Here is a 26440-nt window from a genome sequence, read left to right as displayed (position 1 = left end):
TTAAACTACTTTGTTTGGAGGGCATCCACACAGCTGTCCAGCTCAGGACTTGCTACAGCAGGGTCTTTCCTTAATGGAATGGGGGATATATATCATACAGTATTATATGAACAGTAGTCAGGAAGACAATATAAAACTGTGTCAAGGAGATGGAAAAATCATACCATAAATCAAAGCAGTTTAAGCACTGCTTAAGCCATATTTGGCTTTAGTAACAAGCCAAAATTCTATAAAAATGAAGGCAATGTTTTATGCATATATATACATGCATGTACACTGTCAAAATCTGTTGAAACAACCTAATAGTTATTAATTGTCAGCATCATGCATGATAATGTGAAGTAATCCAAGACAGTCTCCTATAGCATCTTCTGGATTGATTTTAGCTGGAGATTTGTTCTGCTTTCTCCTGTTAATTCAGAAAAGCTAAACACAGGAATTCCTCTCACAACAATGAATTTTTTGTTCAGCATCTGATCACAGAACTCACAAATAAGAATCTACAGCAGTAACTGTAAGATCTAACAATACAGGTCTTCATATTGTTGCTGCCTTATCATTTAAAAAGTAGAGGTTCTTAGGTTAATGGTTGATAAAACAGATTTAATTGATTCTCAAGGTGTACACCATTGGTCAAATTTTTTCCCAACTCTGAAAATGTAGTGTAAAATTTTACACATGCAAAACAGATATTTGAGAGTGACTATGTTGTTAAAAGCTACCAACTAAGAGGATGTAGACAAAGATTAATTTATGACCCTTTCCTAAATAGCATATTTTGGTTGTACTGCCCACCATTGGTAGATGTTGGAAGAGGCAGAATTGTCATAACACACAGGCATATTTTTTTGAAACTCAAAGGGGAAATGAAGGATGCAATGGGACAGTTTTACCAGCCACACAGAATCACAGATGCTGGTCACAAGTGATATAACACAATCCCAGCATAGCAAGAATTACAAAAGTGACGGACCACCTGCAGTCATCATAAGGGCATTCTCAACAGCATGTGTCTTTGAACTGATACTGAAAAATCTATCTTGGTAAGTAGAAAAATGAAAGCAAAATGAACAGTCACAAAAGTCTAAAACTGGAAGCAATATAATAATACTACTGTGCAACAAGTGTTTTATTAAATCAAAATTATCATTTAACATTATTATTAAGCATACAAAGGATGACTATTCATAACTGTAATATCAAACAGAACCTGAACTATTTGTACAGTTACAATGGACTTAGTTACTAAATTCTTGGTAAAATTTACAAGGTCTATTCTGACACATTGACAACTGGTTTTAACTAATCACAGATAGAAGAAGACTAAAAATCTTCCCCCAAATGTGTACGCAAAAGCAAAATGCATCATGCTAACAGGACAGACAATGCATTAAAAATACTGCAGAACTAGCCAAATTTCATATTATGGTGATACAATGGAAAGAAATTGAACACATATACTTCTACTATTAAATATTTTCTTAAAATGATATTGTGTGCAAAACCAATCTAAAATTCAAACAAATCCTCACTCTATAGATTCAGGCAATTGAGTATTTTGTTCCATTTCAAATATGCCAGAAATGTTACAAATATGAACAACTGTTCAGTAAACCTACTAAATATCAGCATTTTGTGAATTATAAATGTTTACAATCCCTTGTATGATCCACTTATTCTATACTTTAAAATTACTTTCCAAAAATGAGATTATACTTGGGATCTGATTTGTTTCAAAAAGATCTCTGCCAGTCAGACAGGTTTGGTTTTTTTTCTCAAGTATTATTAGGGACAGTTTTGCCCAAAGAAATAAGTTGCAACCTAGAACAAAAGGTGACGAGCCTGACCTCAGGCACTGCAGAATTCCCATGCCAAATTTCTTTTAGTGACAATGTCCCGCCCAAAGCACTGTTAACTCCAGGGCACTGTGCCAAAAGACTTTGTCATTACAGCTACCATTGTTAGGCGTTAAAATAACACATCATCTCTAAGCCTGTGATCCAGCAAAGTACTTCAAGCCAGGTTCCCATGTGATTGCTCTCCTGGTTGGACCCCCCATTAGTAGCCTTTAGTCAAATAAGTGCTTTATAGATCATAGAAAGGAATCGGAAATTACAACATTATAAAGAAATCAATACTGAATGAAGGTAATCACAGACGTTGTACAGAGGTGCTTTTGGTGCCCTGTCACCTATGTGAATCCTCTCTGAATAGATTTGTATAAACAAAAGTCCTTATAGAACATAGCCTGGCACTGACAGAAGCTGTGCTCTTACTCTAAATGGAAAATAGCTGCTTACCACAGCAGACACAGCACCAAATGACTGCTCACAGCACCAAATGACTGCTATGGATGGGGACAAATACTGCCCAAACCACTACATTGGCAGTCAGAAGCCTCAGTAAAACCTGCCACAGAGACTGACAAGATAAGCCAAGACGTGTTTCAGTGTACTCTGCTGTCACCTCCACTTCCTATTCCACACTGAACACAAGCCTTTGATTCTCATCCACGTTCTCTTCTTTCATAAATGTTGCATGAGACTCACTAGCACAAGACACTGTGAACTTCTGCAAGGTATTGATGGCACAGAGCCCTTCCTGCCCAACACTCAGATGCAAAAAGTAGCATTTGATCCAAATTAGAAGCGAACTACAATATGGTCTGATGGTAGCTTCAGAAAGAGCACACTGCATTCATTAATGGCACTTCGCTTGCCTTTCTTTATATCAAAGCAATTCTTGTAGGCTAGTGGCTTTTTTGGCTGGTGTTAGATCACACAGAAAACAAAACATAATTAAACAGAATCCTCTACAACTTTCACAACATTCATCAAGGGCCAAATGATGATGATCATATTACTGCTGAACAAACTCGTTCAACATGGTAGATGAAAATAATCTGAATCGGTGAGCACAACTGACTGCACAACTGGAGAACCCTATGGTGTTTTCCAATCTCAAACCACAAGAAAGTTAAAATTGGAAACTCCTGGATAGCTTCAAAGAACTAAAATAATATGGTTGTGACAGAAAACAAAACATTTGGCATTGAAGATACACCACAGGAAATATGTAAACCTTGATAATGTATACTTGGCAGATTTGTGTTTATTCTCAGCTGTAGAAATATATGTTAAGTAGAGGACAGCTTTAATTTACCATAGTCCAGAAATATCAGACATTAGAAGCAGTTGATTTTCATCCAAATCAACACCAGACTTGTAAAGCCCGCATCACATCCGCACCTTGCGCTAACACAAATTTTACAGAATATATTTATGTGTTTCTGTCACCTTCTAACCCTCCTCACAGCTGATATCAGTAACCTATCACAAGGCTCACAGCAATTAGCCTTCCACACTTCAGAACATCTAGTACTTATAACCTGCACAGAATCCGCAGTTCTGAAAAGTACTAATTGAAAACAACAGAAAGTAATCTATGGAAAAAATAAAACTAACTTTTTTCAGCTGAATAGAGTCACAGAGTTAATTCTAGGTGGATTGACATTGGCAGCAGGAATTGCAACAAGTATTAGAAGCTTTACCTGTCTCCCTTTAGGACCTCTTTTTCCACGGAGGCCTGGGATACCCTGAGAAAGAAATAACCCATTATAAGTAGGTTTTCTTTTCTTCAGTACTTAAATTCAAGTAACTAAACCCGCATTTGATTAGAAAAAGACAGTGTGAGAAACACCACCATAAAAAAAAAATTTAAAAAGGATTTGAGCAAAGTATTATAGAGAAAATGTCCTATAGCAGAAATGCAAACTTTGCTTGTCTTTACTGTGGCAACATCTGAACAACTGTGAAAAAGGGCCTTGTCCTGCTTCCATCAAAGTACATGTCCAGACAGCCTTTTTGCTCAAGTGAAATAAGAAAAAGCTCAAGCACAGAGTGATAGAGATTAACATTTCCATGGCTGGTTTTACTGCAAAGATTATCCGACAGGAGACAAATATTAATTATTGACAAAATGAAATTGCTTGAATAAAAAAAAAAATTCATTCATGCTCTGCTGAAGAAAAAAAATAACCCTAATCCTTGCAGCTGTAGACTAAAGTAAAATAATACTTTACAGCTGCTCTCCATTTTACTTCAGCACCAGGGCATTTCACTGATTAGACTAATTGGGTATGACCTATTCATCTTATTTTCTTCACATCAGTTTTGCTTTTAACCAAAAAATATTCAAATGAATCATTATACTTCGTATATTTTCCCCCATTCTAACATATATTGCATTACCACATAAACATCAACATTTCATTAATGTTCCACTAGGCCTACCCTTTCTCCTTCAGGTCCTGGTTGTCCTGCCTCACCTGGAGGTCCAATGAAGCCCTAAAAACATAAGAACAATGCTTGTTTTCAAGGCTGCTTGTCCCTCAGTACTGGCCAGATAGATGTTCATGACACAGGGATTAAATTCAGGCTCATTTGAAACTACCAGTGAAGCTCTAGAAATTTAAATGTGATTAGGATTTACTCTCCAACCAACAGCAAAAACAATTTCCTGTTAATTTTCCTGTTAATTTCCTGTTAAAAGGGTACAGAATAAGTTAATAAAGAAGTACTAAGAAAGTGTTCTAATAAGACAAGGTTGCATCAGATGCATTACTTATCAGAATAGATTAAATCAGCAACTTTTTTCTGAAGTTAAACTTATTCATGAACTCCATCAGAAAATAAGTTCTCATCTTATTTTGTGATCATTGTTAATGTGTGATCATTGCTATCTGTAAGAATTCTTACAAGAAAAAAGTTTATCTTAAGATAAGCAGAATGTTTTTCTCATAGTTCAGTCACAATGCATCTCACTCCCACCATTCCTCAGTTGTATGGAGAAATGGATTCTGCACTATCAGATTCAAACTGAGATTGGAATAAAAATATTGCATTAGTTACTAGAATAGAATTCTTTGCTTTCATATCTCTCCCCAGTTCTTCAGTTGTAATGATTTAATTTCTTGGGGGTTGATCTTTTTTTTTTTAATTATGAAAGATGGTGCCCATCTTGTCATCCAGACGTAACGAGAGTAAGGGAAACAAAAGCACTTCTACAGTTTCTTAAAACAGCTGGGAAGCAGAGCACAGTTTGATTATAGGAATATTTTAAAACTAAAGCTCTAAAGATACTTCATATCATGTTGCTGTACACCTCCACGGCACAGCAGTATGTGTCAAGGGGGTTGTGTCATCATTTTTACTGGAAGTTACTTTTAGAATTCATATACATGATTTAGCCTTAAGACATGACAGGTGTTTTTCCCTAAAATTACTCATTCATTGGCCATTTTTAGCTTTGTGTAAACAGAGAAGCAGTTACTTTTCAGAAAGTGACTGGGATCACGTATGTCTTGTTGGTTGAAGGGAGGAAAAGACAAAATGCAGATGAGAATCTGAACAAAAATAAACTGAAGAAACATAAAAGAGACAATCCCTGAGGGTGTAATATCTGTTGGCACTTGATCATGCCAAACTAATTTTTCCCATCACTGTAATGAAAACTGAAATTAAAAAAAACCCCATCCCAAAACCCCCAGACATATGTTTAAGAAGCTGCTGCAGGTAAAGGCCTCTAGTAACCACACTTAAAAATAAGACAAAAGAAACTCTTGCAACACCGTAGGATTACATTAATAGATACTTGAGAACACAATACACTGCTGAGCAAACTGAACATGAGCGGAGGGCCTGAAAACACCCAGCAAAAGCCTCCTTCAAATTCTAGACACAACCAGCCAGATACAAGTTTCTGGAAACCTGTGTCTACTCCTTGAAGGTGAGAGTCAGTCTGAAGAAATACTTATATGTGCACAAGCATGTGTAAGCATGCACATTTCTATTTAAAGAAAACAAAATTACACGGCACCCACCCAAAAAACCAAACCAAAACACAAATGAACAAACCAACAAACCCATAACCCTCAAAAAAATCCAAACCACCAAGAAACAGAGAAAGAGCACCATAAAACACCAAAAAAACCCACCCCATCTAGGAAAAAACCCAATCTATTTTACTTCCAAGAATAACCAAAACCAAACCTTGAATGCACAGAGCGTTAAGAACCTTCAGTCCCTGGGATACATGTAACTATGACTGAGTCACTCTAAAATCTCAAGATCCCTTTTGTGGTTTTTATATGACAAGACTGTTTCCCTTTATCTACTTCTGCAGCTGTTACAGGTTGCAAATGTCAGATATGTCTCCCTTCTTGACAACTTCCATTATGGAAATAACGCTTCAGGCCTGAAACATCCTCACACACCCAGCATTGCTTCCTTCTCTCCCCTGCATGCCAGAGGAAGGGCAACAAAGGAAAACTGCTCTATGCTGCTCTCCATGGGGAAAAAATAAACTCTTGCATGTATTTTGAAAGAAACACTGTGTTTTCTCATTTGTAGGTTCTATAAAGGCAGTGGTTCTGCAGGCATACAACTGGCAGAGCTGAATCAAATTCTTCACCCCCTTTCTCATCTACTGTATAGGTAAACATAGACATGCATGTCAAAATGCTTCAGATGCTTACTTACTCTTACTCCTTTAGGACCTGGGTTACCTTCTGGTCCAGCTAAGCCCTGTTACAAAAAGACATGAGTTGTAATTAATTTTAAACAACCAGATATGCTCTATGTAAAAGAATGGCAGCAGCACTTGTTAACTGTAAACTGGCAACACATTCTTGAAATTTTTAAGACTGAAGAAGGTGTCATAAATAGTGCCCTGAGACCATGTTCACAAAGGTCTCCCATTAATGCATGGCTGAACCACAGACCATGACTAAAACTTCCATTACATCAAAATTATTTCTTCTGGGAGAAATATTTTTCTCCAGACACAGTGATCAGGCATTAGGGTGACATAATTTCACAAGATTTTTTATGAGCTTTTATATTTGGACACATTTCAGTTATGTTTAAGCTAATGTCAGAATTACATATGTGGTCCAAATGTTCTAAAAATTTTACGTGATTCAACACAAAAATGTTATCATCCATTACTCTATAAAATATTGTAATGGAATTTAAAAATATATAGCTATTACAAACTCAATCCAACAAAACACTGAAGTATTGGTCAAATTCACCCTTTAAGCAGACACAAAGCCACAAAGTCAATTATTGTCAATTTGGCTCATATACCTTTACATGGGGAAAATTCTGAGTATTTCTACTTTATATCTTATTTGTATTACTGCACTGAGGTATCTGTTACCTTGTACGTAAATCAATATTTATATAAGTACTTGTGTTTAAAGAAAGTTGCTTTCTGGCTTTATTGGTTCTACTCAAATATCCAAATGGGAAAAAACCCCAAACTTTTAATGTTCTCCTTCGCTAAAGGACTGAAGAAATAGCTTCAGCAGTGAAATAAATACATTGGTGAAAAATCAGGAGGAACAGGCAGTTTCCTACTGCTTCTGGACTTGAAATACAAAGAAGACAAACCACATAGAACCACATGAGGTTTATGAAGGGAGTGTAAAGTGTTCAGAAATTCAGTACTTTGGTAATGCCATTTCTATATTCCAGGAAGGAACAGCATTACTGCATCTAACCCATCAAAGTTTAAAAACCATGAGACTCAACATTCCCTTCAGGCCACTGCCAGAGAAAGAGGTTTGTTTCAAAGAAAAATGACAAGATGTAAACAAATACATTTTTACAATTAGCAGTTTCAAAAGAGTTAGATATGGTACTTTTGAAAATAATAAAAGAAAAACAAAGAAAAAAATGCAAACTCATTTGTATAGTTACTGCACCTGCCTGCCAGGGTAACCAACTGCCCCAATACTGCCAGCCATTCCTGGAATTCCCTAAGCAGAAAAGGAAGAAAGAAAAGGAAAAGAAACAACAAACATGTTTAACGTCATGGTTTGGATATTGTTTTATCATTTCTCTTTTAACATCTACTCATACGACACAGCTTAAGCACATGGAAAAATTACTCTTTAAGCAAGCTACATAGAATACCCAAAAATTGACTCATCATACATAAGTAACTCTGTCAATTTCAGTTACATATCCTTTAAAAAAAGTATAAGATTTTGTGAAATACAACAGTGCATGTCTTATTTCCATAATTCAAAAATAATTCAGGAGGACTATAGGAGGCAGGTCCTAATAATGAGGTAACTTCACTGGTCTTAGCTGTATTTGAAACAAATATATTAAGCTTGTCATTAAAGAAGAATTTTTGTCCTTACAAAATCAATTTTTGTTTTGTTTCTTCCAGAATTGGGTCAATATAGCACTGCATTAATCATGAATGTATACAACTCCCTCCACCTTCTTCTTCTGATGTTAGGAATCAGCTTTTTTCCCACTAATTATTTCTATCTCACTGCTAGATTATAGCCATCACAGAAAACTTCCCATGAGACTGCAATAAAAATCACCACTCCTTCAGTTAAGGTTTGGGCATAAAACTCATGAAAGTCATGGATGACGTCCTTGAGTTTTCATCTCCCTTCAGGTGTCTACCATCTGTTATCACCACCATTTCCTTTTCAGTGTGATCCAAAAGGAGACTCCTTCCATCTACTCTGCCATTAGGAGCCTCATCAATGCTAACAAGAGGCATTAGCAATTGGATGTGTTTGAAATGACATTCAGATTGCTTCCTGAACTGACATGGAAGTGTAAAAAAGCACTGAATAACTAACTATTTCATTTTTTACATGCTGGGAGATATAAAATGCATTAAATCAGTAGAAGTTTGAAAGAATCCAAAATGTGCCTCTTATAAGAATTTTACATCCACATCCTCCAAGCTGGTGTGGCAGTTGAAAAATGAGCTGGTCTTTTCCATTTCATTCAGACTACTTTTTTGCCACACTGGTCTCTAAACAATCTGAATTCTCGCTCAAGAGCTGTCCAATATTTCCTTAAGCAGTTTACACTGATTGCTTATATTGAACACTTAACATGGATTACACATTCTCCTATCCTAATTGTTCATCTGCAGAGTGCACTGCACTGTGTTTTCATCCCTTACCTGCTCACCCCGTGGCCCTTGCAGTCCTGGGTAACCCTTAGGACCCTGCAGGTAGAGAGAGAGATCCATAATGAATACAGTTAAACAAACAAAATGGACCTTCTTTGCCTACTCTATTCTCTCTTTATCAAAGAAAAAAATCCACACTTGTCTGCCTGCAGCATTAGTGTGGTTTACATTCAGCAGCTCATATGAAAACTGAGCTAGAGAAAAGAAGTAAGAAAACATCTTGGCAGTTTAGAAAATGTAAAGACATCAGTATGCTTAAAGACAGTTCCAGACTTGCACCCTTTTAAACAAATGAGTACATGGGATGCTGTCACCAGTTACTGCCAAGATTGAAGAACCAGATTCTGTACTGTGCATTTCCCCATTCCAAATCCTTGTCACAATGCCCTTTCTGAATGAGGCAGTTCAGAGGAAGGGTGTAAGTAGAGGGTCATCCCAGATTATTCTAGGACACACTCAGGAAAGCAGGCCTTCCAGGACACAAAACATCTCTTCTTAAAATTAATATAGAACAGATTTCGGCTCTTATACTATGGAATTTATATCAGCAGGGAGAACAGCCTCATCCCAGAAATCTTCTGTGCTGAAACTACAGAAGGACATGAAACTCTTGAACTTCACTCCCTGTGCATTGATAATTTCAAGCATGTTTTAGCCCTTAAAGAAAAAACAGAATGAAAATAGAGCTGGAATCTGCCATTTCCATCAGTACACTTAAAAGAGGAACCACCTTCTTGAACATCTTTACACCAGGCTTAACATACCCAGACAAGCTGGCCTAAAAGGGAGGCTGTAACAGTTGCATGACTGATTCAGAAGCCAAGTGTCTGGTCTCCACATCCCTTGCAAGAGATACTGGAAATACACAAGTCCAAAAGCTACAGCTCGAAAGACAAGGACCAAAACAATCATTATTCTAGATAGAAATCTATCATAAACTTGGACTCAACGACATTAACTAAGCAGCAGGAGGGTCTTGGCTGATGTTAAACATCTGTCTGCCTTGCAGCATGATGATACTCATCAGTCAGTAGAGACTTGAGACTCAGTGTAATAAAAAGAAATTCTGCAACTGATTTCAGCAGATCAGGTATTCCAAAGTTTCAGATAAGCTTCTGTGTGACCACAACAGTATTGCTGCATGAAATTAACTTTATTATCATATACAAAATTAAAAGATAAAGTTATTTTGCTTTGTGACAATTTTGGTATAAACCAGTAACTCCTCCTTAGCTTTTGAAATATGTCTCAGAAAACTACAATTTTTTACAGTCCCAGCCAATCCCTTATTCCATGAGTTTTATTCATTACAGAATTTTATCTTCTCTCTATACTTATATAATCAACTAAAGCAGGTGTAGCTAGAAGAGATCCCTGATTAGTTTCTTATTTTTGTACTAGAAAAAGAGGAAACCTATACGCAGAAATGCTCAATGAAAAGTTTATCACAATTTAGTTTCAAAGTGGGTCATTTTAGCTGATTAACACCTGCATTACAGTCTCAAAAGAAGGCACAAAAGAAAGTGAGTTTTAGGACTGATTACTGCTGGGCATACTTCTACACAACAGCATTTTACTTCTGTCAGAGGAAAACTACTCTGAACTCATATTTTAGAATAGCATGTCCATATTTTTATTCAGCTTTAACATGGTCTTAATTCATTCTAACTCACTCAGTGCTGGTTGGGAATGGATCTAAACCACGCTAAAATGAGTACCATTCCAAAGAGACAGTTTTCACACAGAGGTTTCTTTTCCTGAGACTTAGCTAATCCTCTTAAAATTCTTAGTTTTTTATTAGCTTGAGTTTGTATTCTTGAGTGTACCCATATAATTAAGACGCAGTTTACTCTGAGCTAAGATGAAAATTAAGAATAAGAATACAAGTTCACATGCACTGGTTTGAAAAATTAATTTCCTTCCAGATTTTAATGAAGATTAATTCTCTGACTTAAAAACTCAGTGTGGAACAGAATAGTTTGAAGCTTCCAATTACAGACTTCGAGCACAGATTTCAAAAACATAGCAAGTTGTAAGAATACTTTGGTCTGTGTGAGAGAAAAAGTATTTACTGCCAACTAAAATGTAGCAAGTTTAAGCGTCTGACTTCTACCATATGCAGCACAGTGGGACCCAGACTGAGTGAAGTCTGTACATAGCAGTTTGTATATAACAGCAAGGACTATTTAGGCTGTGTCTTTCCATCTTACTGCTGCCTATTGTGTTTTAACACAATTTCTATGTAATTGTTGTTAAAATCTAGCACAACATTGGCAACTATGCTAGAGTGCCAAGAAGTTCCTGTAAAAATCAGTAGGTAAAATGTTATGACTAATGCTACAACCCTCAGCTACAGAGAGATATTAGTCTTTGAAAAGTATCAGCTAAAAAATTTCTGGGCATGGGGTAAGTCTAGCAAATAAATGGACTCACATGATTCCTCACAATGCCTACTTATCAGCTCCACAGTGTCACCATACTGCCTCCAGTTTTGAAAAAATGTTTCATCAGAGAACGGCTTTGTTTTAATTTTCCTTCATAGATCCATTCTATCTTGTTTGCTGATGTTTATTCCACAACTAAGATTTCACCTAGCAACTCAGCCCAAATATCCTAAGGAATGGAAATACCACTTTTGTCTTACAGGACTGGAGTTTCCTTCTTCTCGAGGGAAATTGGACTCTGCAGAGAAGCACTGGGAGACACTTGGTAGCATAATGCTGACACTGCCATAGGTATATTGCTTTTGAAATTTGCTTATCAGCCTTACCCTTACATGAGGGCAAAGTGAAGACAAAATGAAATATGGAGCCCTTCTCAGGTTGAAACCAAGTTTTTTCCTTCCACATTTCTTACCGTGCTCTACTTCAGTATGCAAATTTTATCAGGATTTTATACACCCAGATTCTCATCATTACTGTTACACACGTTAGACAGAATAAACAAGAGAAACAATTGTGGCCAACCTTTGTAAAACCCTTTTCCAGTGTCATTGCAAAGCACCCGTAACTCCTCAGCACTGCAATGATTCGAATGTACTGCCATGGGCTCCGGCAAGTTCATGCCCAGGAGTGCTGTCCTTGGGCTGACAACCCACCCCCACCAAGTGCTCTGGCTTGTAGGGGCAAGTACTTGCCTCTCTGTACAGTCACGTAGGGCCATTTAGGGGAGAGGGAAAGAGGGGCCTTCTGCCCTATGAAGTCTCTGGACTGATATAAGGAAAGTTTTAAGTGTTGATTAAAAATGATTTAAAAAAAATGGGGCACCATTAACTCATATGCAGGACTTTTTTAACCTTTCTTCTTACCTGAATGAGAAAGAATATTGGAAATATGCTATTTATTTTATATATATATATATATAGAGAGAGAGTGTATCAAAATATAACATATCATAATATCATTCTATTATATAAAATAATTCCATGCAATAATTATATAGTAACAATATATTGTTGATTTATGTAATTATATAATTCATTTTATAATATAATTTAATATATCTCAATACATAATAATTTCTCAGTAGTGCTAGAGTACAGAGCAAAGAGGATGTATTTGATCCTTCTGCAGTTTCTTTCTTGTAGCTGGTTTTCTTCACAGCTACTTTGCTCACAATCCTTTGAAAATAATTTGAGATAACAATGAGCTAACAGCATGTTTACCTATTTACACATACCAAAAAGCAATAACTAAAGATCAATTATTTAAAACACGATAACCTGTGGGCTTGTCTTTTTAAAAAAAGTGTGAAATACTTTTAACTGTTCACAGGGGTAGTGCTGTTCAAAAGCTGGTATTCTTAACTTCTGCTTGACCTGGATTGTGGCTCAAACGTGGTTCTAGTTAGTGTCTGATGTGTACAACATGGAAACAGAGTAAAATTTCCAGTGATCAAGTGAGCATGATTCTCCACAGAATTTAACCATCAGACAAGGAGTGAATTCTTGTGGCAGGAAGAAAGTATGATGCCCATAAGATTTTCATTTCCTTGTCCCCAAATATCAGTCTCAATCCAGGACAAGTGACAGCTGCTTCCCATCTAAAAAGCTTTAAACATAAAATACTTTGTTCTCAAAGCAAACCTATAAACCTGACTAAATGAAAACACAGTACTTGCAGAATCTTAAGATTGCCTGTGATCAGCAGTGACAAAACCTAGCAGTGTCCAGGCTTGGAGGTTAGCTCTCAACAGAAGAAATGCAAATTCTTGTCACAGCTATACATTTTCTCTGTTCAGTGAGCACTGGTCCATGTGTTTAGCAACATAAATTTCCACAATCCTCATGGTGCTAATGAGAACGTTGTTTTCTGGTCATATTGTTACTTGTTTTGGTCAATTCTAGAAATTAATGACTAGATGGCAAAAAAAAAAAGAAAAAAAAGTGATGCATTTTAAGATTGAGACAATGTTGAATGAAGCCACCCTACAACATGACAGCACTGACTATAAATTTTGTTGCAATGCCCTTTTTCTTTAGATTCAATAGCAGGTAAGCATTAATTAATATTTATTCTCCATATGTTAAAGATTAAGGTCAAAAATACCAGGGCCTACCTTTCTAACAATTAATTCTGTCCTTTTGCAGCTGTCTTCAGTGTTACATACTGCTTCAAAATTCTGCTGTGGTATTTGTTCTCCATGTTTTTCTATTATACTTGCAACACCAAACTATATTCAGCAAAGATATCATTTAATAGCAGTTTCCTCCCATCTTTCTTGCTGATTTTTGTCACCAGTTTCCCACCACCTGAGTAATCGGAGCAGTCTACTGGATTTATGCCAAGTGACCTCTCCTTTCACATAAAACATATTCACTAAGGCTATTGTGCTCATTTTCTTAAGGTGGTCTCATTTCCTCTGTCGACATCCTTGATGTTCCCTTCCAAAACTGTCTCTACCTTCTGCTTTCCTGTATACATAGGACTAGGATAATTTGGATATATTTCTTAAATGCAGTATATGGCACCTGAAACTTCTCATGTCAAAAAGTACTGCATTATCTAACATCCCAAATTGGAACTTATTCCACCTGAGGAATTCTGGCACACATTTGGAAAAAGACAAATAATTCAAATGCAGAAATACTGAGCTCATGATGCCATGGAACTTTTTCTACACTATGAAATACACAATAAAGAAAAATACATGAAAAAAACTTTTATATGCTGTATTATAGCATATAACTACACTGAAATTGAACACAATTGAATTTAAATGGTTGCATTTCACAGGTAAGCCTACCTTCCCTAGTAGCACTTCTCTCTGAACAGGGAACAGGGGCACACCATGCCTTTTGGAGAACACCAACCTAACCAACTACAATTTACATCCTGCTATGATGACCTCACTTAATTCAATTGCAAGGGGAGGGTTTGCACAGTAGACACTGTACCAACAGCAAGCCTAAAGTTCTTCTATAGCCTCTTGCCCACCAGACATCCACCTGATGGGCACTGATTTGAGCCAGGATGAGTTACATGGAAATGGAAACAGAATCTTACCTTCTCGCCTTTGATCCCAGGTGGGCCTGGAAAGCCCATGGGGCCTGGATCACCCTGTACAACAGAAACACCCAGAATCACTATGTTTCACTGGAACAGGACACAGGACAATTAAAATGTAGGACTTAATATCGTCTCTTCATTCTTGGACATTTGGTATGAAGAAGTAGCTAATGTTGTTTGATTAGGCATAGATTTTTATTATTTTTTTAGAGGAAGAAAATTGAGAAGGCAACATGGTGGAATACTGCTATTCTCTTCAGGTTCTTTGAATTTCACAACCACATGATGGTATATGGGAACAAGAATCAAAACATCTCAAATGCTGGGGAGATGGAAAAAAGATGCAAATTTTTATGGTTGTTACAGGTGGGGAAGGAGGGAAGGGTTTTTCAGCTCTTTTCCTTCTTGCTCAGGACTGACAGTGAAGAGATCCACTCTTTCATGATTAGTGCCTGAATTCAAACCCAGTAAGTTAAGGAATGCATCCTGGAAGTGACTTATCATCCAAGTAAATTTAAGTCCCTTAATTAGAACGAGCAAATTTGATTTGAGGGAAAAAATTAAGAACGCAAAAAAATGAGAACTATAAAAATTCATATCAATTCCATAATTTTGGATTATAGATGCAGTCTACATGTATTTAGGATAGTCATACACATATATGGGTGGGCTTTAGACTGCTCTGTGGCTGCTTGGGTTCATGCCAAAGAACATAGCTTGAGTTTCAGGCAGTCATGTACAGCTCACCACACTATGATCTGATTGCCAAAAAGCTGGCTAGATTAAAATAATGCTATTTCCACAGAAACTTCAATTTCTCATCAGTGCATCAACAGACATTTCTGAACTTTTTCTCAGCAGCCCATAAATGTTGACAATATGTATTTGTGAATTTTAGGGTTTGACAGCATGTATGCACTAAAAAATAAGTTGCGTCCACATCAGCAGCTAGTAAATGATAGTTATTTGCTAATGTTTTCCTCATAACAGACGGTGGTCCTTGACTCTTACAGTGCTTTCTACTTGGCACAAATATTCCACAACTGATCTACTAGCAAATGCTCATAATACAACTTAGCATAAATGCAAAGTACTCTTAAACATGCAGCATAGGCTAACACATTAGAATGCAAGCATCCAATTACATTTTTAGTATTACCAGATTACTGACTATGTATGAAACTTCAGTGTCAATCTAAGAATGAAACAATCACAAGCTTTCAGGCCTACAATTTCTATCAAGAATAGAACATTTGAATATTTATACTCAAACACTTGGGCAGAGAAGACAACTACTGGTTTGGCTAAAGTGGCTTAGGAGGCAGTAGCAGGAAAAGTCTCTGAAGTGAAAGGACAAATCATAGCACCAAGAGTCCTTTTAAAAAAGTGGTTAAATAGAATACAATGTGCAGTAATGTGCGCACTTGTCATCACCAAATTCTGTTTAACACAACTTTCTGGACTAATGCAAGGTACTGCAGAAAACTGGAATCTGTATTTTGTTATATCAGTATGAATCTAATTCAATTTCATTTTTCTAAACATACTTTTATTTTAATAAATTAAATCAAATATATAATATAAGTTTAAACTTTTAATATATTTTAAAATTTTCCTTAGATTCATTGTCTACCTGGGTCTACACTGGTCAGTCTAACATAATTAACTGCTAAAATACAGCAGTGTTAAAGTAAATACAAAGCATTTTACTGTTATAATGTATCTGAATATTAAACGAGACTTTTCAAAAGAATGGGACAGACAAAAAATTTTTCTATAATTAAGAAAATAATACCTTTTCTCCACATTTTGCCCGTCCTGGAGAGAATCCTGGGTCTCCTTTAGGGCCCTGTTGCAGAGAAATTAAGCTTAATAATACCATTGGGAGAGAATTATTAATAATACATGCTAAAACAACTATTTGTAAATGTGCTTCCTATTATAGATATTTTTCTCATAACTTTTTCAGTAAAGAACTAGGAAAAAAATAAAATAGTGCAGGTTCCCACTGAAGTGAGATTTACATTTGCAAATTTCGTGCAGTCACAAAACATTGAAAAGCAGATTTATTGGTAAATCCAAGCAAGATTATAGCAGACATTCCAGCCAAATTGCTCTACCCATGTCTCCGTCACTTCAGGACACCAGCTGTTCCTCCAACACCATGCAGGATTATCAGGCTGTATTACTGAATGAACCATAACCTTGTACAGGTTTCCTCAGGCTCATCTTTCCCACAGTGCCAGAATACACAAAATTAGATTTTTTAACAAATCTGTTTTTCAGAGACACAAGAATAAAGCCAAACCTCATGGATACCCTTAAAATACTTTAAAAATGCTGCCGGATTTTTTATCAGGAATTAAATGCTGAGGACATCAGCCACTGGTTGGAACTGCTGGCCCTCACTCAGGGCTGGATCCTTTGCTGGAAGGATATTAATGTTGTGCCATGTTTCAGAAGCAACTGCATAAAGGATCCTTCAGCACAGGAGGGAAGAATTCATGCATCTTAAAGACAGAATAAAATTCTGCATTCTTTTACTGCTAGAAAATTCTTGCAACTCATCTGCCACGTTTTAAGATCAAACAAGAGTGTGTTTGTTTCAGTGTGGGCCAACTGGATCTTCATAGCCAAAACTTCAAGAGCACCTGGTTAATTTTTATTTAGAAAAAACCATTTTAGAATATACTTGTATTGAAAGGACAACTTATAGTCTAACTGAAAGGAAAGAGATCACTAAGCACCTAGTAATATATATATTTTTTCATATTGAAATAAAAAAATTATATATGCATACACATATGTACAATTCCTTCCATTCTTAAACTCATGGGCAGAGCTACATAACTGATCAGAATTATCATCCAGTGGAGGGAGAAAATAATTATAAAACAAAGCCTAGCAGTAATTGGTTACAATTAATTATCTTCCTAGCAATATATTCTATTATATAGCCAGCATACGGTAAAAATTAATTATGAATCTTTAACTGTTCCTATAGAACTAGATAAAAACAAAAACCAGTCACTTGGTTTTACAGCACTTGGCACTGAAAGCTTTATTAAACTTCTTTTTATGTCCTCAAGCAGATTTCAGCACCTGTCATGACATGTCAGATTCCTGCAATTAGGAATCATACTAAACAAATTATGGTGCTGCCTTTTTCCTAACAAATCTATCAAATTGTTCAAACTAAATATGAGTTGAAGGCATTCTGCAACTGCACAAATCTGTCAAATCTGTTTAAAGGGCCTATGTTACACAAGTTTGAAGTTGTTATTTGAGCTTTCAGTCCAGTATTTTTTCTTTGATTTTAAATATCACATCGATAAATCTTCAGAAAATGTTTCTAGCATATTAACCAATAAGAATGTCTGAGATATTAGAATATTTCAATATCAAAAGTTGGACATGGACAATAAAATAGCAATTTATAGGCACTGACAGTCTACATTTTACCCTTTTTTTTTTAAAGCAAAGCTAAAGGTTACAACAAGTAAGCATTTAAACTTCAGTTTATCAGGGGCTGAGCTGATTGATAGGAACTCTTTTGAGAAGTACAGATTACTTGCAAAGATAACAGTTTCCAAGTCATCATTCTGCATACATAGGTGTTTTTCTTTCCATTGAGTAATCTGCTATTTTGTTTTGATATGAAGTTCAATTTGATTGATTACATTCAATTAAAATATGTTTATAGTAGCAGTCTCCATCTGTAAACAAAAGTAGGCCAATTATTTCTTTTATAAGAAACAGTTCTGGGGCTTCCAAAAAGTCATTAAAAAGTTCCTGTATTTACATGGTGCCATACATAAATAAACTCACCTTGGGACCTGGCAATCCTGGCAATCCTGGGTTACCATGTGGTCCTGGAATACCCTATTAAAAAACCCAAACAAATGAAGAAGAACAACGAGCAGGATTACTCAGTACACCACTGAACAAATGTGAATGCTTTGTAGAGAATAATTTTACTGCATCTTTCCTGCTTTTAGAATCACCAGTTAGGATTTTCAAAGGATTCACAAGAAATAAAACATACACATTTTTATAAAAAATTGAAAGTGAAGTTGAGTACCCCCCCCTTTCTTTTACAAATCTCAGTTTCTGTCGTCTTCCCAGGTAATTCTTAAGAGGTATTTGGCATAGTCACTGCAATGTTGCTCTCCAGCTACAACACTTGAAGGCATGGGATAAAATCAGTAAAATCATATTCTGAGGTACCCAGCTACACACTGCAAAGGGAAGGAAGTGGGTGAGTTCTCAGTGACTTAAAAGGTGTCTCAAAGCAATGCATCCCACCTCCTTTTAAAAAAAAATCTCAGATTCTCCTGATTCTCCCACAGCTACTGTAGAAAATGGACTTGTTACTAAAATAATTCAACTTAACCTATTCCAGGAACAAAATAAGCTATCAAGACTATCTCACTATCTCTGCCTTCCAGTATAAGTGTCTGTTTCTGCAACATATTCAGCAATCCCCACTCCTTGAAAAATTGCACATTAGGAAAAATATGTGTTGCAATGGCTGTCAGCAGCTATTCATCTTCCAGGTACTGAAGGACCAAAGCAGCGAAAACCTGTCCCTGATAAATTGGCAACAAAGCTTCTGTTGACTTCACTAAGGCCAAAATTCTCCCAAAATTCCCTAATCCAAATACCAAATATAATAAGAATACTTTTCAACTTTATTGTATATTCAGTGGTCTAACAATAGATAAACTCGGTGTTTGTCTTTCCGACACAAGGCTGAATTGTATTCATTATAATCTACCAATTATACCTTGCAGTAACACTGAAAGCTGTATCTCTTAAGTGCTCCCTCTGACTAATGACAAATGTTGACATAACTCCACAGAAATGCTAATCTCATGTGCTGTTTGAGAGATTAATTTGCACACTGGCAACTTTGGAGGCACTCTCAGGGATTTAGGAGAAAGGAAACAAATAGAAAGTGCCAACATAGCTGCAGTGGCTCCTACTTTTGCTTCCTGCAATGTTACTGTGTTGGGGCACAGTACTGCAATACAGAAGTGCAAAAGCATTCTCATGGAATGAGAGGCATCAGAGGAGTTTCATGTCATCATTAGTTCTGAAATTGCTGAAATTTCGTCATTGAGAAACTTGGAACAAGCCAAGACACAAAAAACATTGTCAGATGTGGACTTCTTTATCATAGAACTGCAGGGATCAAAATCAGTTTTCAATGGAAATCTCTAACCATTAATCACACATTCCCCAAGTGTCCCAACTATGTGGATCTCTGTCAGGATCAGGCTTGGACACACACTCTGATGAAGGTCCAGGCAATGCAGCTCTGCACTCTGCTGTTTCCCTTTGACATCTTGAGTCACATTTCAGGATCACAAATGGCAGCTCATGTGAAAGAATACAGAAGTCACACTGCAGGCTGCTAGATGAGGAAATGAACTTTGAGTCAACAAAGTTTTCACAGACTTTTTGGCTCACAAATCTCCCATCATAACATACATCATCACTAGCTGCACCTGCTTGAATTTATCAGTATTGTACAAACTAAAGAATGCTGACATTTCAAAACAATTTATATCAAATAGTTTTATAGACTTTTTTGGCACATATAAATATATTTTAAACTCAGAACTACTGGTAAATATTCATCTCAGCCATTTTCATCCTTTTCCAGGCACCCTACTGTAAGCTGTCTCTTCACATTGAAAAGCATATCCTACACAATAATTAATCCAGAGAATTCACACAGTAGAGCATTGTGCTTTTAAATACTCTATACCTGTAAAAGGACCTGCAGAAAAAAAATCCCAAACAAATAGCAGCTGGGCAAGGGCAATCTCACCAACAGGCATGGCTTTAAACATATGGACCGCCTCCTCTAAAACAAAGACATCTTTCCAATTGTGAATATCTACCTGGATATATGAGATTCTGCCTCTGATGCCAGACATATCCTTGCCACAGGCAGTGTGCAACAAAAAAGCTGAGTTGTAAGAATTGTCAGCTCTTACACAGAAGGATCCAAAAAGCCATGAAGAGATGAATTTGAAGGAATGCCTTTCATTTTATACTTTTAAATGTGTCTCTTCTACTCCCTTGCCTCCAAACTGCTATAAAGCATCAGTCTGGTTTTTGGCCTCTTTGACCAGTGCCCTTCCTACCCATCAGGCCAAGTTTAGAGCATCCTGTGCTGTGCTGGCTTTCAACATACTATTGAGCAGCATCTTGTTTAATCGTTCCTCAAAGGCAGAATCAAAACTCCTCCCACACATCTGCTGAGCCTGCATATAAACTATTCCCTTATCTCTCACTTTCAATTTGCCTGAATGAGGGCACTCCAGCCACAACCATTCACATCCCCAGCCACCATGGCCTGAAATCATCCACACAACAAACCTTCACCTGCTCCCTCCCAGCTGCCCTTCTCCTGAAACCCCCTAAATCAACCATGACCTCAGGGACTCCTCAAGCAAATGTTTTTTGTACACAATTGCACAAACATGTATTTGCCCTCTTTTGCCTCGTCAGCTAATCCATACAGTGGCATGGGCTTTTGGCCCTTTCAGGCAGTGGGGGCACAGGTTTGTGCTCACTGTGGCAAAGCCCATGCTCTGTCCCCAGGCACAGGGCAAGGCTGCTGTCCCTGCTCCTGTTGGGGTGCACTCATTCACACAAAAACCCCTATTTCCTACTGTAGCTCATCTCTTTAGCAAATCATCCTGATATTTATCAAGCTATGATCAAGCTGCTGAAGCTCAAGAGATTAAAAGAGTTTTTTGGGAGTACTTTTTTCCCCCCACTCTGTCTTGCAGTGGTTAATTTTGTAGCCTGCGCTTCCTCCTCAGAGGCTGTGGCCTGTATTAATCACTCCCCCTCATTCCAAACACAAATGAACGTGACCTTAGATTGCAGCAGATGGGAGCAGCATGGAAAAACTAGAAGTTAATACTGGGAGCAGCAAAAGCCAGGTGCAAATGTAACAATGCTCAGTGTATACACCCATACATGGGATTAACTCTGCTGGAGGTTCACAGCAGGAGAAACGGTTTGTTTGTCTTACTTTAACCCATCCGACAAATGTTAAGAATCATACGCTTTCATAATCGCAAAGCATAGCAATGAAGTTGAGAAAAACAAAATTATGCAAATTCCATACTGATTATTGGTGACCTGCCTAGAGGTGCAGAAGAACATAGTTGTTTTACTCACCCGAGGACCTCTCTTCCCTGAAGGACCAGGTAAACCCGGAGGACCTGGAGGACCCTGGTGACAGAAAATCAAAGCAGTTGAGGCTAAAACCTGAGCCAAGGACAGTATCATAACTCTAGATGAGACCAGTTCTGCTAACTGATGACCTCCTCAATTTAAAAAGCTACTCCCAAACTACAAGAAACTGTGTTTTTAATCTGGCTCCAAATCAGTTTCTATTTAGAAAGTATCTTGTGTCAGAGAAATTGGAGCCAACAATCTGGATAGTAACTTTTACTCAAGTGTATTGGTACTAAAGGAAGAGAAGATCAGGTGAAGCAAGCAAGTGCAATGTATTTCTAAAGAAAGGATAGAAAATAATTAAGCCTTTTCAATAAGCACACTGGCATGCCAAACCATTTAGAAAGGTTGGAGTAACTGTGAAAAAATAAGATGCCACCTCACAGAAACGACAAACATGAAATAGAGAAAATAAATGGGGACAAATTACTGCCCAGTTTCCTATTAAAAGCTTCTAGTAAGAATAACCAGTGGCACATTTGTCCTTCTAGATAATGAATATCATTCTCTTTAAAGATAATGCAGACTTTTTAAAATGCTAGTATATGATCAGACGTAACTTTTACAAATGAATTAGATTTTTAGTCACTGTATTAGACAGTGTAACACCCCCTACATATCTAGTTGTTTTGAACATAGAAACCTTTTCTTTTCTATATAACGACTGCTGTTCAGATTCAAAACCCCAGGATCTACTTCATTGTACTCAAATACAAATAAGAGCTCTAAACTAAAATCTGCACTACTTTATATTATATTTCATCTATTAAATTAGTGTCCTACAGAGGGATGGGCAAGGGCAATCTCACCAACAGGCATGGCTTTAAACATTTAAACATTCACCCCCATCCACATTCCTGCACAGCAAGCCCCCACTTTAACAGAAACCATGTACTTTCTGCAAGGGCATATGGGCATCAGGAGAGTCAGACCTCATGAAGGAGGTCAGTGGATGATAACAGTTAGGGGTTCAACCTACTCTTTCACCCAGGCTTCCTCACCCTCCCCTGTTCTGTACGTATGACATCCTCTCAGCTGAGACACCAGGCAAAACACTGAGTATCACAGTGCCCACCACCAAACAACAATGCTGAAAGCTGGCTGAAAGGAATGCCAGGAAAACCAGAAGGTGGCTGAAATGACCAACATGAAGGTTTTGCAAAACAGAAAAAAAGAGATAAAAAACGAGAAGTGAGGAAGGAAAAAAAGACAAATGCCCTTGGGGGTCTTATTAGCGAGCAATGTTTCATTAAGACAAAAGATGGATGTCTAAAAACCTAGTTTTGTGTGATACTTCTTTTTTCTTAGAAAAGTAATGTCACTGTCAGAGAAGAGAGTGTTGATTACAGAATTTAGGCATCATTAACTAATTACACTAATTTGGCCAAAATACAGATCACTTATGGACAGTTCTGGGAAAACAACTGCTGTTCTGAGGAATTAAAAATAAAAATTATTTCCTTTCCAATTAATCATAATAAACATAGAAGTTTAATTGTAGTTGGGAATTTTTGCATGTCTGTACATGCTACGTTAAGTCAGGCTGAAACCCATACCTGCACTTCCCTCTCTGTGCAATTTAGAAGACACAAGCCTGTGTAACAGCCCCGGTCTTTAGATCAAACCACATGTCATGCTTTTAGCATAGGACATTCTCTATTCACCACGATTGCATAAATGCTCACTAACATCCTCATTTTTCTGAGGTAAAAAGACCTCATGTTTAATAGCACAAGAAATGTAGCAGAGTGACACATGGAAAACTCTTGACCTGGCATTCTTGTCCAGGTTCAAAAATGCACTTGAAAGGGCACAGAGAGCTCCCACCTTGCTCTGCTGAACCAATATGCTTTCAATATCTCCTCTCAAATTGTAAGTTAAGAGATGTCCTTTGATTAGATAATTATCATGGGACTGAAAAAGAAAACCTATCTTTTATTAAGTGAAATAGTTGCTACTCGTGTGCATTCTTTTGTGATTTCTGATCTTCTCAATCCCTGTTTCAGACATTTCCTTAAAAATACATTCATAGCTAAACCTCACCATTTTCCTAATAGAAGTCTTAGTGAGTATTAAGATCCCTGATCTTTGTTGCTGATTTATTGAATGAGGGCGATGAGAACATTTTTCCCTACGTGACTTCTTAATTTTTTTAAACGTTATCTGCTTCCTTTGCAACAGAAAACAAATACACAAACAAAAACTCAAATCCAATCAACCCTCACTTTGATTACACTAATTCATAAGTAACTATCCCTTTTCATACAAAAAGAAAACCACAAAACAAGGAAAATCTAATCACAACCAAGCCCTCAGAAACCCCTAAAAAAAGCAGCAAAATATATTTTGAACTAGGCAGACAGAGATTAATGATGCTTTCCCAGGGGATTTTAAAAGTCAACTGTTGTAGATGAAGCCTCTGGTTCACAACAATAAGCAGCTGCCCCAGCCACTCAGGTGTTTGATTAAAATATTAACAAGGACTCTCCTTAACTAGAGACATTACTCTTTAGCCTCCATCACAGACTCCCTGCAACTCAGGCAACATCTCTGCTGAGAGCTGACTTTAGTAGAGCACACCTAAGCCTTCCAGGTCATGCTTTCCCAGCTAGCAGTTCAACATTATTCCATCCTATGTATTTCTACAATCTGTGAAAGCAACTACAACCTCAAATCAGCATGACTATTTTTATGCTTGCTAGGAAGCTACTTAGGCCTCTCAGGCATCCATGAAAACCACAGAAATCAACATCTGAGAGTGAGCCAATCTCTCTTAAACCAAGGAGTAAGTCACTTGTTTGAATAGCTTTTCCTTCAACTACTGAAAACAGTAATTAAACAAACCTGAAGCAATTAGAAATGTTAATGTGATTTTTAGCATTTGACATTTTAACCACCACTACCAAATAAAACAAAACAAAAGTTACTTTGTATAAATATTACAGATGCAAATTTAAAGTTAATTCATTTAATAAGATCATTTTGCTCAAAACATCTAATTTGTATCTTAAGAAAGGTACTACAACTTACCAGCTTTATGAATTGTAAGCATTTAATTTATCTATTGGGCAGAGAAGCTCAAATTTCAACTAATCGTTGTTTAATCCTGAAATAATAAAAGCAGATGCTACTCTTTCAGAAACTTTCACGACCTTTTAAATGGTCACTGGAATGAATGTAAGGAACTTTCCTAGACATTTCCTAGGTACTGAAGCCCTTCTATGGATAGATCTTTTAAACTTGCCCTATTACCCAGAGGTAATAGGAAACATTTCATTTACATATAGCAAGGCTCTAAGGTTTCAGACACACAGCAGTAAATTCTGCATTAAGTAGTTAAAACTTCTGCACAGGCATATGTTGATCCTCATGCCATTCAATATCTAAGTCCTATTCACTGAACTTTCTCTTATGAAACAGCTCTGAAGTTTCTCTTTTAAAGACTCTTGACTATATCTCAACCACCCAAATTCAGCTGACCTCAAACCATTCCTTTTTAAAAGACTAAGTTAAAGAAACATACCAGCTTAACACTTGATTCATCAAATATGAAGACAGTCCTTCAGGAAACCAAAAAACCCATGAAACTTTCTGCACATCATCACCAAAATACCTGCAGTGCAGCAGTGAAGTAAACAGAAGCATCAGGCTCCAAACCTATTCTAAAACCTCTCCATGAAAGAAAATTTCACTTCTAACACTGCTAATATTATTTGTTCTATTGTTCAGGTATTACTTTGATAAGCTATGTTTTCTTTTTGTCCCACCTAAAATTTCCTACTCTGTCTTGCCATACTTTAATGTGAAGAGGCAAAAAAGTATCTTTATTAACTAGCCCTTTGCAAAATTATAACATTTGTTCCTAACTTTCACTACTAAACACACTTCTGTTTTAAACTTTGCTCAGAATCATATTTTCTGTAACTATACCTCTATTACTGCAATCATCTGCAATCCTTTCCATCTGTCTACATCTTTCTTAAAGCTCCTCATCTAAAGTTGAGGACACTTCTCTGAACTGCAACCTCATCATACTCAAATCAGTAAAAAAAGTAGCCTGTCTGCTACTCACCACTTCTCCTAATGTATCAAACATCACAGCAGTGAGATGCATCAAGTCTCTGCTGCAGCATGATATCAATCTATGATCCTCACGACTGTCAAACCATGGTCACTCCCCCATCACCTATTTGTACTTTTAATTTCTGTATTATTGCACTAAATTTAATCCCATCAGTTTTAGACCGTCTGGAATTCCAATTCTGTCAGTCAGAATTCTTCTTTGTGCTCCTAGCATGCTTTGTTTACTTTCTTTAAGCCCTTCATACAAATATTAATTGAACTGTGGAGCAACAAGGATCCTACCAAATTTGAATGTCCACCTATTGTTTTAATTCTTGTTTCATTTGCATTTCACTGGAAACAATAAAATCTGCACACTTCTCTTTCCAAATGCCCAAGAGCAGGCAGTCATCTCTGTATGATTAACCTCCTTTCTTTACAGCTGTGGAAGTCTCCCTTTCTCGGTCAAGAATTCCTACAACAGTCAAAGCAATATCATCAACATCAGAGGAATATACATATTGCCTTGAGTTATGGATTAAAGTTTTTCAATATTGTTGTACAGAAGATAAGGAAACTGCAGCAGGTTTCAGGAG

At 36.9% G+C, this 26440-nt stretch overlaps 1 protein-coding gene across 3 annotated transcripts in view; it reads right to left on the bottom strand.

The window, feature by feature from the left end:
• The window catches only part of COL24A1 (collagen type XXIV alpha 1 chain), a 127395-nt gene that overhangs the window by 84272 nt on the left and 16683 nt on the right, over nucleotides 1–26440 (bottom strand). For all 3 annotated transcript variants that reach the window (XM_048313209.1, XM_048313210.1, XM_048313211.1), the window contains exons 4-12: nucleotides 21723–21776; nucleotides 18348–18401; nucleotides 16315–16368; nucleotides 14517–14570; nucleotides 9004–9048; nucleotides 7769–7822; nucleotides 6540–6584; nucleotides 4293–4346; nucleotides 3551–3595 (exon numbers count right to left, since the gene is read on the bottom strand). In XM_048313209.1, coding sequence (XP_048169166.1) covers nucleotides 3551–3595; nucleotides 4293–4346; nucleotides 6540–6584; nucleotides 7769–7822; nucleotides 9004–9048; nucleotides 14517–14570; nucleotides 16315–16368; nucleotides 18348–18401; nucleotides 21723–21776 — 459 coding nt within the window. The remainder of the gene's footprint in view (nucleotides 1–3550; nucleotides 3596–4292; nucleotides 4347–6539; nucleotides 6585–7768; nucleotides 7823–9003; nucleotides 9049–14516; nucleotides 14571–16314; nucleotides 16369–18347; nucleotides 18402–21722; nucleotides 21777–26440) is intronic.

Source organism: Corvus hawaiiensis, chromosome 9 (assembly GCF_020740725.1).
Source record: "Corvus hawaiiensis isolate bCorHaw1 chromosome 9, bCorHaw1.pri.cur, whole genome shotgun sequence".
Classification (NCBI taxonomy): Eukaryota; Metazoa; Chordata; class Aves; order Passeriformes; family Corvidae; genus Corvus; species Corvus hawaiiensis.
This window is presented reverse-complemented; position numbering and strand designations above follow the sequence as displayed.